The sequence below is a fragment of the Cyrtonyx montezumae genome, unplaced genomic scaffold (genome assembly GCF_038088225.1).
Source record: "Cyrtonyx montezumae isolate F1298 unplaced genomic scaffold, pur_monq_1.0 scaffold_29, whole genome shotgun sequence".
NCBI lineage: Eukaryota > Metazoa > Chordata > Aves > Galliformes > Odontophoridae > Cyrtonyx > Cyrtonyx montezumae.
Genome location: NW_027072033.1, coordinates 7,399,960 through 7,420,811, shown reverse-complemented (window position 1 = coordinate 7,420,811; position 20,852 = coordinate 7,399,960). Strand labels below are relative to the sequence as shown.

Below are 20,852 nucleotides of genomic sequence, written 5' to 3'. Positions count from 1 at the left end.
ATGTAGCTGCCTACAAAATATTGAAATAGTGGCATCTGTATATAACCTGTTTTTCAGAAAGAAGAAAGAAAAATAGTTGGCTTTTTTATCTTAATGATTCTAGATAACAATTCTTAAGAACAATAGCACTGCATATTTCTGCATACTTATCGTCAGTGAAGAGAACTTTAAGATCTGTATGTTTGTACAAATATACACTTATACATATTTAATTTATATATGAGTGTATATATATATTTGTTATGGTGGATTGATTCTTTAGATAACATTTAAGCAAAAACATGAGAAACAATACATTTGCCTTTTTTGGTTTAAAAGCTGGTACTTCTACTAGCAGTGGATCAGACAATTTATTTAGATGAAGTTTCACAGCCTTTCTGTGTTGGTTAGTCAGTGTGAAGCACACTGCTCTACTGTTGATCTCAGTATCCTGCTGGAAGTCAGTCTCCTCTTACTTATGTGACAAAATGCCTTTATGAAAAGCTTCAAGAAGCATTCTGTAAAAGGATTTACATGATTAAAGCTAGACATCTAGCAAATCTACAGTGACTTACAGTCATGCTGTGAAATTTTGAAAATGTGACCTTTCTTTTTATTGTTTTGTACTCTGGATGCTGAAGAAACACTTTTATTGTTTGGTGCAGTGAATCAAAATATATCAATGCACAGATACACAGAGAAATTCTCATTTCTCTGCAGTCTCTTACGAAAGTGTTTTACAACTATGATAATTAGAAGAGTGTTTCTCCCTTTTTCATGGCAGCATATGTTTATGACACATTTTTAGTGTTAGATTCTGACAACGTCTTTTAGGGCCTTTTCCTTATTCAGAGTGATGCTGCCAGTGTTTCATTCTTACAACACTGCTGAGCCCTGCAGGAAGCAGGTGCACCATTATGCAAATACTTAGGGAGCACATGGTGGTGATGTAGATCATTTCCCCCAGAGTGCTGGTGGAGGACAGGCACGAGGTACCCCCAGAGGCAGCCCCCGATGACAAGCCTTGCCCTAGAGGAAGAGAAGAAAAGGACAGAAGGCAGTGGCAGGGCTCCACAGAGGTGCGTGGACAAGGGACCTCAACCTTCACTATCTCCACACACAGCTCAGTACATCTCTGTAATCATCCTGAGTCTCAGTGCAGTAATTATGATTCAGAGATAATTACAGGAGAGGATTAATTTGGGAGTTCATAAAAAGTCTGTATGTATAAAAACCTATGAAATGTGTTTGTGTTGCTACAAGTGAATCTTATACAAAACATTGATGAAATTTCAAACAGACTATTTTATGTTTCCTCATGATGTGTATGTACAGTATAAGCACTAGTGATAGGTAAGATTTTGATACTGTGTTAACTGCTAGCCAAGTAGAGCATTCATAGGCAAATATTTATATCCCAAACTTCCAGAGTTTGGAAAAATCTATAACAGGTGACTTGAAGGCTCTGTGACTGCTGCTCATACAAATTTATTTTTCTCTGAATATCCCATCTTCCTTCTGCCCACAGCTTTTTTTAATACCGTAACTCACCCTCTGTTAGAAATATCACAGATCTCATCTTCTATTCCACCCTTCTGCTTAAAATATCTAGATATCTGACATCACTCTGAATGGCTGTGTGCATGCTGAGCCCTTCTCACTGCTTTGCTGTCTCTTCAGAAGGTGGTAGCTCATGTTTGCCAAAAGCAGATCCTTTTCCCAGCAGGCATCTCACTATATCAGCATCACATGAAGGGGCATCTGCAGGCATCTGTGTCGCTGGAGCTGGTGTAAAGCAGTGGCAGGACAGTGCACACCTACTCTTTGCTTACAAGGAGATCTGCCTGAGTTTTAGCAAACACCCTCTTGGCAGACACAAAAGTATTTTTTAAATAAAATGTTTATTGCATATTGAGAATACAGATCTTCAGAAAATTCTGGGAAAAATTCCCTATGGTGCTGTGTTTTCTTCTGGTTTGGTTTCAGAGTAGGTCTCATGCTTCAGTGCAATAGCTGGCCCCTGGGTCCAGATCCAGCAGGGGCCAAGGGTCCAGACTAGCTGCTGAGCTCCTAGAATCATGAGGATGAAGTCCCTATGTATATGCTCTTTTTCCAGCATTGTCAGAAACATCTGAGATAATTTTTAGGAGATAAGATTTTTGGTGAAGAAAAGTTTAATTTGTGACTGCAATGGCAGGCATCCTGTCAACAGAAGTACCTCTATGGGAACACCATTACAGCCTTTATACTTCATCTCCCACAAGCTTATCCCCTGCCCTGTTTTCCCATTGGCTGTGTACTTCAGGTTCACCATCTTGCCAGGTTTACATTTGTTAGTTACATTCTGACACTTGTTCATTTGTATGCTACCTTGTCACCAGCGAAGATTTATAGTTGTAAATTACACTGATTCTTACTCTATCGGTCACAATCCTGCTGTTTCCAAGATGGCTCAGAACTCTTCATATCGTATTGACGTCGTGATTCCCTCCAAGGCCTCTTCCCTTCTGTCCAAAGGGCACTTCCTGATGCCTCTTCAGACAGGCAAGTTTCCAACTTGCCTTTACTTCCTTGGGTATGTTACTAGCTATACCTGTATATTTCTAATCAATTTGCGATCTTTATTTCTAAATTCTGTGATGCCAGAGGGCCGCAGAGACCATGAAATAAAATTCTTATTTTGTTCTTATGCAGAAACAACATTCTATTCTCACAATGTGAGTGCAGTAACATTGTATTTAAAAGTTTTCAAGCATAAATTTAGCCTTAGGAGCTTCCCATTGTGTTCAGTACTCATAAATGATCATGATGTCAGCTTACATCCTAACTCTCATCTGCTGTAGTGCTGAGACATGTATGGCACAGCTTCAGCCTGTCTATGTGGAGATATCTTCACAACAACCCTCCTTGTAAAGTGATCCTTATATTCAACGTGAATTCAAAACAAAAGCTACCTCCATACTTATCCTAACTAAAGGAACCATTTACCTGGTTTGAATGACTCTTTCTGTTACTCACGTATAATTTCAGTTGAAGGTAACTGTGCTTAAGAGGAAAATCCTGGATAACTTTGCTGGCCTTGAGGGGAACTCATCCTCACTGTTGCTTAGCATACTCTCCTTCCTTTCTTTTCATTTTGCTTTCCAAATAGGTAAAGGTAATTTGGGGTTCATAAGTATTATAGGTTAAAAAGCAAGCAAGCAAACAAAAAAACTCAGAAAATCCAGTGTTCTTTGAATTGGCTATTTGTTGTGATCAGGAAAGTACCATTCTTCCATACAGTAAAAAGAATATTCACATAGCTATCTGGACTTAGATCTGTGCCTCAAAGTGATCAATGCCTCCCACAAATTTCCAGTGTGCTAGCCTGACATGGGTATGAACACTAGGTCACATTCAAAGGGTACAAAACTACTGATGTGAATTCTTTATTTCCTCCTTATATAGTCAGACTAAATAAGGATAGGAGATTTGTTTTCAAAAATTTTGAGCCATTAACTTTCCTCATGCAGATGTGGTAGTATGTGTTCTGCCAGCTGCCATTTTGTTACACATAAGGGAACAGGTAACTAAGTGTTTCAAATTCTAGATAGATCTGCAGCCATTTTGCCTTAAAAAAGTTATCAAGGACTGCTTTATTCCCATACTCCTTCAGACAGACGACCTCAGATGATGACTTACATTGCCTCTGTTTGTGGATGAGTAAAATGTAGTATTCAGAAGATAGACAACAGCCAATTAAGGCAGTAATTTCATGAATTTTAGCAAGGTTTTCATAGAATCATAGAAACATATAATTCCTCAGGTTGGAGAAGACCTTCAAGATCATCAAGTCCAACCACAACCTAACCATATTACCTTAACTCCAAAAACCCACTGCTAAATCATGTCCCTGATCACCACATCCAGACAGTTTTTAAACACATTCAGGGATGGTGACTCAACCACCTCCCTGGGGAGCCTGTTCCAGTGCTTAACAACCTTTTCTGAATGAAAGCTTTTCCTTACACCCAACCTAAACTTCCCCTGGTACAACTGGAGGACAACTTTCCCTGTGTCCTCTCACCTGTCACCAGTGAGAGGAGACTTCTCTCACTGCAATCGCCTTTCAGGTATTTAAAGAGAGCAATAATGTCTTCCCTCAGCCTTGTCTTCCCCAGACTAAACAGCCCCAATTCCTTCAGTCTTTCCTCTTATGGCATATTCTCCAAGCCCTTCACAAGCCCTTTTACCCTTCTTTGAACCTGCTCCAGCATCTCAGTGCCTTTTCTGTATTGAGGTGCCCAAAACTGAACACAATACTCAAGGTGGGGCCTCACCAGTGCTGAGTACAGGGACAGGATTGTTTCCCCAGACCTGCTCACCACATCATTCCTGATACAGGCCAGGATGCTGCTGGCCTCTCTTTTCAAACAAACAACTAAAGTTCCCTATCATTAATGCCAATCAGTATTGCATTAAAGGCAAGAAATGTTAAGTTAAAACAAAATTTTAAAAGATTATATTGTGGTTTTATTATTTTTTTGTTATTGGTTTTCACATCATAACATCATGTGAGGCACTGGGATTTAAAGAGTTTATGCTCCAGTTCTGTGGACTGTCAAATTTCTGTGTACCTGGTTCTCAGAAGAGAAGAACTACATACCCCAGAGGACTTTGCATTCTCATTTTCCACCCAGAGAGAAAGATAAAACTGCATGCAAGTCCCATCCCAGAGTCTTCCTCTTTTGCTGCTCATCTCAGCAAAACCTTCAGTTTTTGGACACTCTCTCATTTTATTTGATTTATTAGCTTCAATTCCAATTATACAGTATTATACTGTATTATTCTGCATTCTGTTACCTTATTTAGTAAATTACTTTTCCTCCTCAGATTGTTGTTGCTGTTTTGTTTTTAGGCCCATCTCCCTACCCTCTCCCTTTTCCCCCATTCCCAGGGTGTGGGTCCATGGATCTCCCAGCCCATTAGTCATGGAATTGGGCCACTTCAGACCACAAACTGTTGAAACTGCCCCTTCTGCCTCTTCTTTTACTTAGTATTTGTATTCTGTCTGCCTCTTCTTTTACTTAGTATTTTTTATTAATGGAAACACATTTTGATTGCAATTCCTTTTTTAATTTTGCTTTCCTTTTCAGTGGCATAGTAAGTGGGCATTATAAATTCAGTTAAGCTGGGAAAGTGGTATAAAGTGTTGTCACAGGGATTCAAGTTGATTATTCCTTATGAATTGGTCAAAGAAAAAATTGTTCTGACACATACTAGCAGTTAAATCTGAACTCTCTATCTGGGACTTGGATTACTTTTGTTTTTGTTTGTTTTTCTTCTTTTCTTGCATCAATATATTTACAATACATATATATAACTGAGTTCTCAGCTGAGTGTGGACAAGTTTATTACCTTGAAATCAAGTGGTCTGTCACTGTTTTTGTATTTTACCCTACTTGTTAGTGTGCACCTAGACTTCACTCTTGGTAGGGCTTAGAAAGGAAGGCAAGCTTTCAAGTGACTTGTAAATCCTGTAGAACATTTTGGAACTCTTAGTGTCCTTTTCCCAAGCCCATTAGGTTGTTAATGATAACATCTGAAATTATGATGATTGGCAGTTTTGATGCAGGAATAAATGCATGCTGCAGTAGAAGCAAAATAGTCTGAATTACACATAAAAGCTCTTCTTTTGAAATAGGGAGTCATCAGCTGCGTTTAATTAGAAATAGTCAACTCTTAACTGATCATTTATTTATTTATTTTTGTTAGCGGTTTGCCTAGCAAGAATATATTTAAAAAAAAATAAAAGAAAGTATCATGAAAATGTCAAGATATTACTCTAAATACACAAGGAACACATGTGGCAAGTAAAAAAATATATGCATACTTTTACTTTTTTTTATGCATAATTTTACTTTTGCATACTTTATAAGTAAATGCACATTCTGAGCCTGAGGGTGATGAATTGTCCACCTTATTACAGCGTACTTTACAATATGTTTCAGAGCTTTCTACTTCCAAAAATTAGGTCTGTATACACTATGCAGAGTCACAGAGTGATTGCTCTGTTTTTCTTTAAATTTATGCTGGCTAATTAATGGCCAGCTCTGCCAAGTGTATGTCTGTTTGCTGACATAACCATGTTATCTCTTATATAACTTGCATGAGACTGTGTGCTGCAGGTGCAGTCTGCAGTGCTGTGAGCCACTCAGATTTATAGCAGGTGTCTGGGCACACAGATTTAAAAAACAGCCTTACTTAATTTACTGTGAATAACCATGCAGCTTTGGTGAACTTACGATACTCCAGTGATTTTGGCTCAAGGATTAGGCTTCCTTATTTTGTCTAAGAGTGGGTAACAGATGTATCTTCATGTTACCCATCTTCTGGGCAGACACTCGTGTACTAGTCAGTGCCACCCATGCACCTGCTATTTAAACACTTGTTCCTGGACTGGGCTACCGTGGTGCCACATGTGCCTACATCTTGACACATTTTTATTAAAAATTTATGGCTGTTGCTACTGCTAGCTTCTGACACAAAAAGTGAAAGATTTCTTCTAGTAAATTGGTGCTTTGAATAAGCTCGTTATGAAACACTGTGCAAGTTTTGTGTTCTAGGGAAAAAAAGGGTAACTCCAATGGTGACTTCCTTCTTTTGCCTTTCCTCTTTGCTTCCACATACGTGAGCACACTCAAACTTCATTCACTGAACTTTTTTTTGATACATCACAAAGAACTCTATACCCTTTCTTTCTTTGAGAGCTGAAAAAAAATTCTAGTTGTTAAGAATTTTCTTAGTGAGTCATAGAGAAGACAGAGATACTTAGGGTAATTTGGAAAAAAAATCTTTGACTGTGGGATGAATTAAAAGACTGGAATGTATTACGCTTACCTGAAAAAATGATGACTAGCTAACATACTTGAACTTCATGCAGTAGAAGACATGATTCCAGAAGTATATGACACCTTGCTGGTCAAATTTACATCAGAGTTCTGCAAGGGACTGGTTAGAATGCAGTGTTGTTTATGATTCTAAAACATCTGAAAGATGTAACCTTAGGGTGCAGTACCATTCAGAGAAGGTATATAAGCTGGAATATTCTCATTCAAATATGAGAAACTAGACAGAACATTATCTATTTGAGAGAGCTTGGTACTCCCAAATTTTCCTACTTTAAGGTGAGCTGTATTTGGTGTTTTTGCTTATTGAGCATGAGAGGGAGGATGCTAGTGGGATGCTATTGTGATGCGCAGTAGCCAATTGGTTAGAATGTACATTAAGTGCTGGTTGAAAAGGAGCTTTTTTAGAAGTAGACTGTTTGATAACTATATTTAAAATGTTTCATGGAATGCCTAAAGCGAAAGATAGCATTTCTTTTTAATCGGGATATATATTTGTCAAAATAAATGAATAATTTATTTACTTGCTATCTTGGTTGTATGTCTCCTTTCTGTGAATCCTTGTCAGGATTACTTCAAATGGATATTTTTAGAGAACAGTGTTGGTCTTTGGGAATAATTGAAGCATAGCAGTAGGTGAGTTATATGTCCCTGTAGTTGGCCTTTGGGCCTTATGAATGTCAGTTTTTATAATAATTTTGTTACTTGAGAACATGCCGTGGTGATTAAGTGTTCACATCTTTTATCCAAGAAAATCAATCGCCATCTTTGCCTTGATTAGTCAGGAAAATTGCAAGCCTTACTATGTTGTGTTCAGCTGTGTACATGCTATCCATAAAGCAAGTGAAAGATAGTTTTTCCATTTGACTTTCCTTCAGTCTGGTTTTGTGTCTATCTTTGTTAATGCGGATCAGGTAGTATGACTCAAAGAAGTCTAACTGCACGCCTTCTAAGTATGTTTATGGTTATTTGTCTAATTACTTGTGTGTTTATTTCAATATATATGTGATATGTGTTTGTGTAATTATTTGCACGCCTGCATGTACTTGTGAAACTACCTTTCAGAGTTTACTTCTAAGGTGTTAGACTTAGTCCTCAAAATTCTGCCATTACTGAGCTTTAAAAATACTTGTGACAAGTGAAGGAACAAGTACAATCCAAGAGTTTTTTAGTATCAAGTAGCCTAAGTGGATGCGTTGAAAAAATAATGAAAACCAAGTATTTCAGTAAGAAACAGTTACTGGAATGCCTTCAAATAGTTTTACCAATTTGCAACATATTTAATTAGAAAAATATGCTGTATGAAATAAACATTTGGGAAAATCTATCTTTAAAAGCATCACAGAACTAAACCAAAATGATTCAAAGAGTATAGAAAGGCATCTTTCTTTGCTGTATATTGAAAAATCTTAACTGAGTTCAGCTGATTATCTCAACTGATGTTTAATGAACTTCATCTCCAAGAAAATCAAATTACACTCTGAGATACTTAAAAACAGAATTAATAGCTTAACTTCTCTCATCAGAACATGACAATATTTTTATTCTGGATGTTTTAAGTGCTCAGGGAGAAATGTGCTTAAAAAAAGAAGCTACTTGCAACAGGATAAGAAAGTTACGTTTTCTTTCACTGTTTCAGGATTGGTAATAATCTAAAAAGCCTGAAAGCATGACCAGGAATTTGAAAGCTCAGTGTGCTGGGATTTCCGAAGATATTTTCCATGAGGATTTTATAAACTTTTTGAAAACCTAAAATAAAATTGCAGAAGAATTCTTAAAAATAAAAAATAAATTGATCTTGAAATATGCCTCCCAATAAACTGCAGCAAATTTATTATAATTATAATCCAAATTTGAGCAATTTAATGAATATGAGTTACTTGATATTGTTGTATGTTTTACTCAGTGTTGTAACAACTTCATAATATCTGATGAATAACAGGACATCTGAAAACAAACAAGTAATTCCCTCAACTTGTAAACAATTTGTAACATATGTTGCTATAGAAAAAGCACTGTTGAAGATCCTGATAATAAAAAAATAATTTTTTTGGAAGAATGAAAAAATCCTAAGCAGACTGGAAGTGCTGACCTCACTTGGTTTTTGCACTAGTTTTGTATTATCAAGTTTATTATCTAAAGACTCATCCCAGCTTCCCCTACCTTTCAAAAGTCAGGTGAACGACTGAGTGCTTACCATATGTGCAGTGATTCTGCCATTGGATATGCCTGTCATAAGCTGGTTTGTAAAAAGCCATTCTACAAACACCCAATGAGATCTGCAGCTGTAGCTGTAGGCTGTATCATGTTCAAATTATGTGTGCTTTTGGAAGCAAGTTCAGAATTCACCTGTGGTTTTTTCACACCTATGACAGTCAGTTACATTTGAAAAAATTTTCCAGCCCTACTCCCTGTTTTTCAAAGAGATGCAGGGCAGAAATTTGATCCAATAATTCTGGTATTTTCCTAAATATTAACCAGTCTTTGTATCCCTCCTCGCTAGAATAATACTGTTAAAGCCATCTCCCTGCACTCATTATAAGCATATTTTCTTAAGATTTTCCTGTATATTGATACTGTTGTCATTAGTGAAAATACTAATGGAAATACTAAATCCCACCTTTCCCTGAGGTGATCATTAAGGAATCTTCAAATTGCTGTTTTCAGCTTCCCTAACACAAAAATTTTCATTTTTTTTTCCCACTAGCTAATGGTAGTTGAATTCGTTTTTCTGCACTTCTTTTTTTCATTAATATTATTTTTAATTTGAATAGTTTTGTATGTAAAATAAAACATGAAAAATGCAAAACTAAAAATAAGCACATTACGAACAAGATATATTACAGGCATTAGATCAAACTTAAAGAGAGTTGTTGAATAAAACTTGAGACATGAGAGAAATAGTCTGTTTATGGAACAAATCTGTTATACAAGAACATGATCATAAAAATCTACCTGGCACATAGGATTCATGGGATGTAAAAATACATATTGTGCAGTGCCTTTCAGTGAGCATTTTCTCTTAGAACTCTAGAGTGATTATATGTTTTTCAACTGTTTCTTTTTTTCTTACAGTACTTGGGGTGTATAGAAGTCTTACGCTCAATGAGATCTCTTGACTTCAATACTAGAACACAGATCACAAGGTAAGATTTTATACGAGTATATTTTTAAAGTAAACTGTGAATTGTGTCCACAAAAAGGAAGGGATATGAAAATAGCAAGACTAGGCATATAGTAAATATTTTCTGGATATCTTAGGTCTGCTTTTTATTTTGCCTTTACAAAAGCAAACATCACACATAATATTGATATAGCTCCAATGAAGAAATATATTTCTTCTCTTTTTCTTCTTCTTTCTTTTTTTTTTTTAATTATTATTTTATTATATGTCTCAGGAAATACTTTAGAATATTTTAGTCTGTTTTCTAAATTATGCCATCCAAAAAGGCACTTAGCTTAGCTAGCTAGCACTTTCATGACTTTTAAGCTAGCAAGAAGAACTGTGTCTACAGTATTCGTATACAGATCTACAAGGCATTTTTCAAAATTAGCCTAGGGAGCTGATTTGAAGGATCATGTTTCTTAGGTTTTTATTAGTACTCTTTTTTTTCATGAAAAGGTGTCAGATTACAAACCAGCTGTACAAGGAGGATAAATGAGAATACATCACCACAGTGATATCAAAAAGAAATGAAAGGACATGTTCTTTACCAGACGATACGTAACAAACAGCAAGCTTGTATTAGTCTCTTGTTACAATTCTTCTTTTAAACTTATCCCTGCATTGTTTTAAAAGTAGTATGGTGCCTTAAGAAGTGACCATGAATCACTTCATTTCTAAGCTATATTTTGAAGTGTTTTGAAGACGTTTTCACTTGAAAAACTGAACTCACTGATGCAGAGAACTGTGCTGCTACCATCTTCTAGCAACTGGAAACCACATTTTAAATGGTCACAGTCACAGCTGCTGATAGTCCATCATAAAACGTGGTCATATTATAGACAGCTAAGTATTTATGTTATTACATGAGTAAAATGACTTACTTTAGGCTTGGATGCCATTCTTATGGTCTTTACACACTGACTTTGAGTTACCCTTGCATATATCATCTTTGAATAGGACACTGTGTGTCCCAAAAAATATCTTTAATTTACTTGTCAAGATGCAGATTTGATGAGGAGCATAAAAGCACAAGGAGAGATTAATGGTAGAACTCTGGATATCAAACAAGCTAGAGAATGCTGGTATCAGAGAATTTTCTTACTGTGTTGTTTTAAACTTGTAGTGTATGTTTTTTGCATTATTTTCAACAGTGAACTTCTAAAATGATCTCATATCCAGGGAGAATTACAGTTCCAATGCGGATGTTACAACTGTGATGATCACTTTGAATTTAGACGACTTATTGTGATAGGGTTTTTTTTCTATATTACATAACTGAAGATGAATGGAGTTCAGCCTTTTTTTTTTCCTGCTGTCTCTTCACACTTTATGCCACCACTAAAATAGCATTTCAGTTTTCTTATTATCTGCTTATACACACAACTCTGCTTTTGATACTTAAGCATATATTTATGCATAAGCATAATTGTACTGTTGATCTAAAGCAGTGTCATTTGCACCAACAAAGTATCCTCTTGCAACATATTCAATTCAAATATGCTTTCTAGCTTCAGCTGTGAAATACACTTCATATCACTTTTTTTTTTATTCTGTTATACTCTATTTGACTACATGCTGCACACATCCTTGACTTACCTTCCCTTGACCACGTCTAGAGCATAGGATATTTTTTCAAGCAGGAAGCTCTGTTTCCATGGTTTGCTTGTTATTTTGCATTTGCTATTTTCTGATTCATAAAACAAGGACTTCCTAATTCATCATTCTGATCACACTACTCCTAACTAAAACTTGCTTTAAAGTTGGAATCTTCAGTTGAAATGGGAATCATTATCTAGCACCTTAATCTGCATTTTATTAATTTCTCTGGCTCCAGAAATCCTCATGTCATATCTTAAGTACCTGCAGGAAGCAATTTGATCAGGATTCATCATGTAGTATTTAATCTACAAGCCTATTTTTTAATTAGTTAGTACTAATTGTTATTGAGGAGTTATTAATACATTTGTCACCTAGCTTGCTCATGTGCACTAAGAAGCATAACACTGGCTTTAAGGTACATTTTGAATTGTTATGGCTGATGTTTGGATGTTACAAAGGCCAGTTCCATCTCAAAGAGACATTTGTAACTCTTTTCAATCCTTTAATTACAAATAAAACAGAACTTCCTGAAAGCTACATCTATTTGAGAGTGATAATTGTTTCAGTTTACCTGTGCCTGCGTTAACTGCTCCAAATGATTCCCTTGCTTCTTATCTAAGCTGTAAGCCTTTCCTTGTGGCCTGCTGCCAGCCAAGGTCTGCACTTGTGACCCAGCTGTTTGTGGCAGGGCATTGCTGGGGCTTTATCTGTTCTCAGCTCCCTGCAGCTGCATTACAAGGCCAACTGTGTGAGGGGCAATGTGAAATTTTCTGTGCTTTTTTTGGTATCTAGAGAAAGAGATTTCCTTTGTGCTCTAATCCTTTTCTGATCCATTATTTTATAATTCAAACCTACTTTGCGGATATAAGCTTGTACCACAACTGTTCAATATGATATTGTTGTGTTTTTTTTCCTAGGCTTGGGAAAACCAGTCAAAACCCATGCTGGGCCAGTATTATTTCTGTTATAATTCAGTAACTGCCAAGTAGGATAAAAGTAATTTTAAAAAGTTAACCCAAATTATCTGGTCTGTGTGGACACCTGGATATACCTTTGCCTAACTGGAGTGCACTGTGTTTGACACATAAAAAACATTAACTTTCAGGTGAAACATCTACTCTCACCTGCCTGCCTTCTCTCTGCTTTTCCTCCATATTGCAGAGCTCCAACATGGAACATCAAGCTTAAAGAATCCTACATTTACCTTTTTTTTCTTTTTTTTTTTCCTGTCTCTTGGTTATTTTGTACATCATATTTTCTGCATCGTTACTTTTCTGCTGGCTCAGAGCAGGAATAAATCCTCTAGGAAAGATGAGCAGCTTCAATTCAGAAAAAAAAACAACAAAACAACTGTGACCCAGCCATGGTGTGGTTGAGTTATGAAGTCTATGGACCTTCTGCAAACACTGGGCATTATTTTGGAGAACCATTAGTTTCACTCCCAGATAACTCTGTGATGAGGGGAATTAGTGTTTGTTACATGGGACTTGCATCACTGGTGAACATTTAGCAGTTATCTAACCTGGCTACCATTTCCACTTGATGAGTTGATTAGACACCCATCTTACATAGGAAGGAAATGAAAAAAGATTGGCCAGGTGTATTTATGGCTTTGAAAATTCCATCTTATATAGTTAGCACTTTAGGAGAGAATACATGTCAATATAAATACATGGACTATTTTTACAAATTAAAAATTGTGATTTCAACACCAGGAACAGGATTGAAGCCAAGGTATCAACAATCTGGTGCAGGCTGTTTCCTTTCCTGTCACAGGCATGGGGTGAATTACAGTTATTACCAATCCATACCATTTAATGCCACTGTATCTTACTTACAACTTCTTTGTTTTTTTTCACATTTTCACTTTTTTTTTGTAAATGAATATGTTAAACTAAGCTATACACTTACTTTTGCACAAAAGCAATGAGCAAACAGTTTCATTTGTCATATTCTTCATCAGATTTTTTACGATCTTGTTGGTGTCTGACAAAAGGTATTTTTATCCTAACTTTGAATTTTGTGAAAAATGAACAGCTTTGTACAATTTATTAGAGAATATTTCCTTTATCGTTGCACATTTGAAGTTTCAAGATTCTTTAATTATGGGAAATCTTGAGTAGTGTACTAACAAGTTGTACTGCATTTATTCTTTTCTATAATGAATATAGTGCTCTGTATTTTTGAGCAAATAAATGGAAGTGCAAGCCAAGAGTCAGCAGTTTAACATAACGAAAAATAAAAGCCATCTGAATCTGCATGGTGCATCATTAATAATCAGGTGACAATTCTTGTAACACTTGCGAGGTCAAGATGACTTTCTTAAGCAGCAAGATGAACGGAAGCATTTAATTTTCAACATAGAGAAGGAAAAAGAGGACTTTCAGATGAGAATGCTCAGCTAACTGCAGGTGTCAAGAGGTCCCAAGTTTGTCTGAAACCTATCACCAGCAACAGAGAAAGATGGTCTGTGCCTTTGAGCTTTTGTGACCCGACAGTTTGTTCCCTCAGGCTTTTTATAAAACAGTCAGGTAAGGAGTTTGCAGCTCCTCTAATATTTGTATGCTTGTTGTTAAATCTGTTACAGTGGAATGAGTCTTCACCGCTTACTGTATGCATGAATGTAGTTACACACTGGATTGAATTAAAATAATGTTGCATGCGCTATTTTTTATACAGCAGTATCTGGGCTACAAGGCTGCATGTTTGCTGATATCTAATCAAATGCCACCAGTTTACTGCATGCAGCTTCAGAAAATCGTGCCTCCCCTTGCAGAGTAAAACATACTGCATAATAAATAAATCACATGCTGTATTAATAACAAGTAGATCAGGGGAGTGAAATACTTCATACCAGCACTGAACCCAAATCCAAATAACTATTCCCTCCTCAGTTATGCCATGCTGAACAATTTGAAAGAGATTCCTCTACAAATGTGGAGCCTGAACCCATGTTCATTAAGAGTGAAAATCAAACATGCTGATGACAGTATCCCAACTGCTTGAAGGGGAGATAATGCAAATCCATATTTCTAAGCAGTTTTTGAGTTCAATGCTAAACTATGTGAATAAAATTTGGTTCATAAAGTGTTTCCTTTAAAACATATTTGTGTTCTTTGCAGAAATTCGCTATCAACAAGCGTCAGTGAAAAACAATAGAAGACACTGGAAAGGAATATGCTTCCTCTGTGTTTTCAGAGGATGGATAGGTACCACCTATCATCTGCAGGGAGTTCTGTGGTCATATTTCTCAAAACAAGCCCTCTGGTGTAGAAGGTGTGTGTCATTTGTCCCTGCTTTCTGCTGTGTGGGATCTGGGTGTGAGGCAGTAGTGAGGGACAGGTGAGGTGCGCAGGGAAACACAGAGCACAGCACTCTGGGCATGTAGCTTCTCCAGGGCAGGGCTGGGAACAACACTGGTCCAAGTTTTGTGGTCACGCCAACCTTGGGGGCCAAAGTGCTGGGAAGGAATGTTGCTGGCCACTGCTGCTGTACCAGGAAGCCGTACTCCTGTAGGTGGTTGGAGGCACTTTTATAACTCAGACAACAGGCCATTAAGTGGGGCAATGATGGCTGAAGTGGCTGATACTCTCAGGGAATAATGTACATTTGCTTATTTAGCTGTTAGTAGCACAGAAGCAGGCTAAAATAAAAGAGTTCTGTATGCATAATATTGAGATCTTCCATTCTGATGTGTTACTTGTGGGGAAAATGCTAACTGGTATTTTGTGGAATCACAGAATTGTAGGGGTTGGAAGGGACCTGTAGAGATCATCTAGTCCAACCCCTTTGCCAAAGCAGCTCCCTAGCCCAGGTTGCACAGGTAGGCGTCCAGGTGGGTCTGGAACTCTCCAGAGAAGGAGACTCCACCACCTCTCTGTGCAGCTGTGCCAGTGCTCCATCACTGCACTGTGAAGAATTTGGATTCATTTAACTAATACTTGGCAATGCAAAGCCTGAGCGAGAGTAATTAATTGAGCTCTCCCACTCCACTTGTCTTCATGAGAAAGAAAAGAGCCTCTCAGAGGAATCTGAAGTTAGAAGTTCAAGGAAGCAGTTACAGTTATTGCAGAGTGGTCTTAACATGCTCTCAAATTCTATTAATAGCCACCACAATGTCTGATTACAGAGAAACGTATGCCTTTTATGTGACATGTCTTGTCATACCGGACAGTTCATCTGTATCAGGTAGACCTTTTTGGCAGATACAACTTGTTTATTTTTAATAAGATTGTATGATAGCATGAAAACATGATGTTAGAATATTTATATTCTAATACATATCTTCCAAGACTCCCTTTTTATTTCCAAAGTCCTGTTTTAGGTGTTGAGCTAATTAGCAGTAATGGAAAACATTTTTCAGACTAAATTTTTTTCATTTTATTTTTGTAAGATTTACTATGCCTTCTTTTGAAATGTCTGCTACAGGCTGTTTTTTGAGAGAATGCTATAACAAATGACCTGCGGCTGGACCCAGTCTGGAGGTTATTGTGATCCCAGTTCAGATCCTGTCCATCTCCCTGACAACTACCAGAATAAACAGCTAGAGACCAGGCTGAATGGAAGAAGGCCTGGAGATCACAAAAGAAGTCAAAGAATTGGAGCTGTCTAACAGTTTAAGCCTCCAAGTATATCTTTCTCTCTTTCTTCTTCTTTTTTTTATTTTTTATTTTTTGTCTTTTTTGATCTTATTCTTGACAGATGGGGGGTTGTGCAAAAGGAAAGGTTTTTGTAGGTATGCATTCAGAATCATGGTTTTGTATGCCTCTATGTTCCCAAAGCTGCAAACTATTTTGAGAGCTTGTCTCTTGGAAAGGTACCCCCAGTTTTGGACCAAGATTACCAGAGACTTTACAATTCAGAAACATTCAATTGCTTATATATGACTATATTCCCAGCAGCCTCTTTGGTGTCAGCTGTTGGTAACACACCTTCGGCATAACTGTGTTAAAAATGACAATGGTTGCTGCAGTTTTCTAAGTGCTAAGCTTACTGTGTGTGCATGCAGAGTGAAGAGATAAAGTGTGTGGATAACATTTCACTGTGCCTTTCTAAAAACCATGGCATTGTTCAGAACCACTGTCTTAGAAGATATCATCAAATCAGATGAATATCTCTGCTAGTAATGAATAGAACAGAGCAAGCTTCTGGAATATGCATGTGTTAGAAGAAGGTAAAGATTGCGTTAAAATTGCTTCAAATGTCCCTTAAAGTTAGATTATGTATGCTGTCATAAAGCAAATGGATGGATACTATGTTTTTTTGTTTTGTTTTGTTTTGTTTTGTTGACATTAAAAACATAAAAAAGCTTCTGTTAGTAAATTCAAGTTAGTCTCTCAGTGGAGACATAGGTGAACTAAAACAATGGCCATGTTGTCCTGCCTGAGTTATCACTAGATGGGTTGCATGCTATGTACCTAATGACATTCTGTACCCTAATGGTTGTCAAAGACAGCCTTACCATCATATGAATTTTATCCATTGTAAAAAAAAAATAATTTGGCCAGCTTCCTTTCATTTTTTATTCATGAATTTTTGACAGGTAAAAAGACTCAATTTCAAGAAACATACTGAGGGGAAGAAAAGGGCAAATTGCTTATTGCTTGCTCTACCAGCTGACTGCATCTCACTAGCCAGCCTGCTCTCACTCCACCAGCCCTTTCTGCCTTTGAGCCACCAGTGACCAGTGACATATCAGAGTAGCAGCTGTATCCTGTGGATTCCCACTGGGTGCCCCACAAGCTATGGGTTCTGGTATCTATGCACCCTGTGTCTGAACCCTGCTCTGTGTTTCGTATTCTCCTCTCATGTTTTCATTAGCTGCTTTTTCAGCCTTACATCACCTGTGAATCTGTTGGCATTTAAAGTTCTGTAAATAGTAATGTCTTGGTCTAGTCTTCAGAGTCTGTACATGTCCCCTATGCTACTTCAGGCAGCACTCACTCATTTTGCCTGTTTTGCAAACAAACAAGTAAATATTTCAATTATTAAACAGATTTCTGAAAATGCTCTTTGTTTTCTGTTTCTTTTTCTTCTTCCAGAAGCAAGTTATTTTTATATTTAGCATAGGCTTTGTTTTTTCTTAGCGGATACTGGTACATATGATTTATAAATTATTAAAAAAAAGATTGTCAGGAACGTAATACTTTGCAGATGTAAACAGGAGCCTTATGTACAGTTCTCCAAGATGTGTCATGTTTGCATGAAAGAAGTCCATCTTTTGATGTCTAATTTTAAACTTGTGAAGCCCTAGCCTTTGGAGGTGGCAAAGATAAAGCTGGGAATTAAGAGTCTAGATTATATTAATGAGAGAATATTGGTAGTTTATTAGTCTAATAATACAAAATATTTCAGACTAAAAAATAGTCAAAGTTGCTAGACTTAATACCTGAGGTGGCTATTGTTTTTCTGAATGTGTTGATTCATAGATTCATAGATACATTAGGTTGGAAAGGACCTACAAGATCATCTAGTCCAACCATCCTCCTATCACCATCCCTACCCACTAAGCTACTAAATCAAATCCCTTAGCACCTCATCTAAATGCTTCTTTGAAAAAATCAGTGCAATTTTATGTGCTATCATTTCCAGAATTCTGTTGGTTTTCTTACTACTGAATTCAATCATTTTAAACAGCAACAATAATAAAGCCCAGCCTCTCAGCCAAAAAGAAAAAAAATCACTTAAATCACAGAAAAGGAGGGTATTTTCAAATGGTGGGGTTTAATAGAAGAATAGACTTGAGCTCCCTGAGTGGGTTGCTTTGTATAACTGTCAGACAAAAATATTAGTAAAGCAGTGAAAAATATCAGGGCATTAGCCTTTTTAATGAAACAAAACAGCAATGTAAAATGTCTTGTTGTTGTTGTTGTCTGAGAAAGATGTCAATTCATTTCAAGGTAGAGTAGGCCAGGTTGAGAAAATACATACTGGTAATTTTTCACCAGATATATTTGCACGCTGAAACTCTATTCAAAATACACAAGAAGTTTTTTGGCAAGAAAATGACCCCACAGTATGACCATGTGCAGAATAGGAAATACCCTTGGACAGATTTGGAACTTAGCATGTGTTTCCTCACGCAGACAGCACAGCAGCTAATTTTACAAGATATAACGATGATTTAACACTAGTATTAGTCTCTGCCCAGCAATCAAAATGGTATATGGCATAGAAAGGTGTAACATTTGCCTATGTCAAATAGCTCCTACCAGAGGAAAGTCAAGTCACATCCAACTTTTGCAAAGTCCATGCGTCTGTTTAACCTTGCAAATACACTCTGAACTTCCATAGGCAAGCATTTACATGTACAAGTTAGATAATCACACTCTCAACCTAGCAGCTATTTCTGGGTATGACTTGTGGCTCAGGTACTTTTGCTAGGCATGTGCAAATATGATAAGCTTAAAAGAGAAGCAGTGTCTCCTCTGTGCTGCCTGGCAAGGAAAGCTAAAAGAAGGCCTTTAATATGTCTTCAAATGACTACCTGTGTAAAGTCCCCAAAAAATGATTTAGGATATTCTGAACAAGATCCAGGAACCTTCCCCCAGGAAAAAAAAAGTGTGTTATTTATGTGGTGGCAGATAGTCACCTGCCCATTTTCTTCTTGTTTTCATCACCTCATTCTATAAGAGTGCTCAACAGCGTGGAAGAAAAGTACTGAACCTTTCTTTTGTTAACAGGCATATAAAGGATTGCTGCCAGACTGCACTGATCTTGCCTAGGCCATTTTTTTTAACGGTATCTTTTCTGAAGTTCCCTGCATTTTCACCAAAAGCAATAACTTAAACCCTGCAATTGTTTGAGTACATTTAGTATTCACTATGAGATAAAAAATGGACTTTAAACAAATTGTCAAATTTCAATTCAAATGGTCTACTTATCTAATTTGCATCTCAATGTACTGTCACCTTTCCCAGGTCTTCCTTTCACTTCCAGCATTCATGCATTTGGGAACATTGAGTTCAGTAAAACTGAGGTATTCTTCTGAAAGGAAGAACTGTTACATAAAAATTGAGAAGGAGAATGTGTACCCTGGCTTTTCAGCTGTACTGTGCTCTCCCAGCCAGAAAGAAAGCACAGGCTGCCCTGCTGACCCCCACTCCTCTTGAGCTGGTTCATTTTCTGTTGCAGACTCAAGCCATGGTTTTGATCAACAAGGTCCTTGAGTCAGATCAGTCTATTGCATTACGTGTTTTGTGGCTGGTAACTTGGAGATGGCAGGCACAAAAGGCAGTACCAGAAATATTACGAATTCTGAGCCTGCACCAGAAAAACAACATACTTGTAAACAGTTTTGGTCAGGACAGAAAATTACCAGAAAATTCCCTTCCTGCTCACTTCACAATTCTGCAAGAGATAGAAGATGAGGCAATAGGAAGAGAAAGGAATTATGGACAAATTTATCCATCAAGCACAGTTCATATCTAAAATGCCTTTTTAAGGCAAAGCCTTTTTTGTAATAGGCACAACCTGTGAGGGATCTTAATGTGTCCATTGTACCACTGGTAACAACAGAGCTCATGGGATGGGGATAAAGAGGATGAAGTTCTGGCAGTGCATCTGTGACAACAATTTGCAGTGGGGGAAGGATGAGGTGTGGGTATGATAGTCTCGGACTTCCTACCAAATTGCCTTCAAAGGGTTCAGTTCTGTGCAAGGAGATGGAAATCCACAATGTTGAGTTCAGCAAGAAGATAGAGGCTTCCATATAAAATAATGTCTGCTGGTTTTGCATAATAATACTTTTTTCTGGTGGAGAAGAAAACTTATTTTCTCTGATTACATTTTCAGAGGTAACCTATGTCTAAACATCTCATGGCAATAAGTGTTTGTGATGTCTGCTGTACTCTATTTCTAAGACATATCAGGGCTGCTTATTTAGAGAAACTGTTTTATACTTTCTATGTAACAAAAGTTAGTAACCACTTTAATGAAAGGTTTGTTTGGATTCAAAGAAGTGCTGTGTTGAACATGGGAACAAGCACTGTACTTTGATATGGTGTGCTGTTGATGGTATGAGCACATATACAAGGCAGAGTTTTTAGTGAGAGGCAATTTCATTAGATGAGCAGATGTAGCTAGGAAGAAAAAAAAAAAGGAAAAAGTCAAGTGTTCGAATAAACAAGCTCTCCTCTAGACCCGAAGAAAAGACCTGAAAACTTTTTGATTATCCATTTCTATAAATCTTGCTATTCAGAATGGCAAGATTTTAAACCTTC

General features: G+C 37.1%; 1 protein-coding gene across 1 annotated transcript in view; it reads left to right on the top strand.

Moving 5' to 3' along the window:
• SHC3 (SHC adaptor protein 3) overlaps positions 1 to 20,852 on the top strand; it is a 63,205-nt gene that overhangs the window by 10,659 nt on the left and 31,694 nt on the right. Inside the window, exon 2 of the mRNA XM_065740572.1 lies at positions 9,942 to 10,012. Coding sequence (XP_065596644.1) covers positions 9,942 to 10,012 — 71 coding nt within the window. The remainder of the gene's footprint in view (positions 1 to 9,941; positions 10,013 to 20,852) is intronic.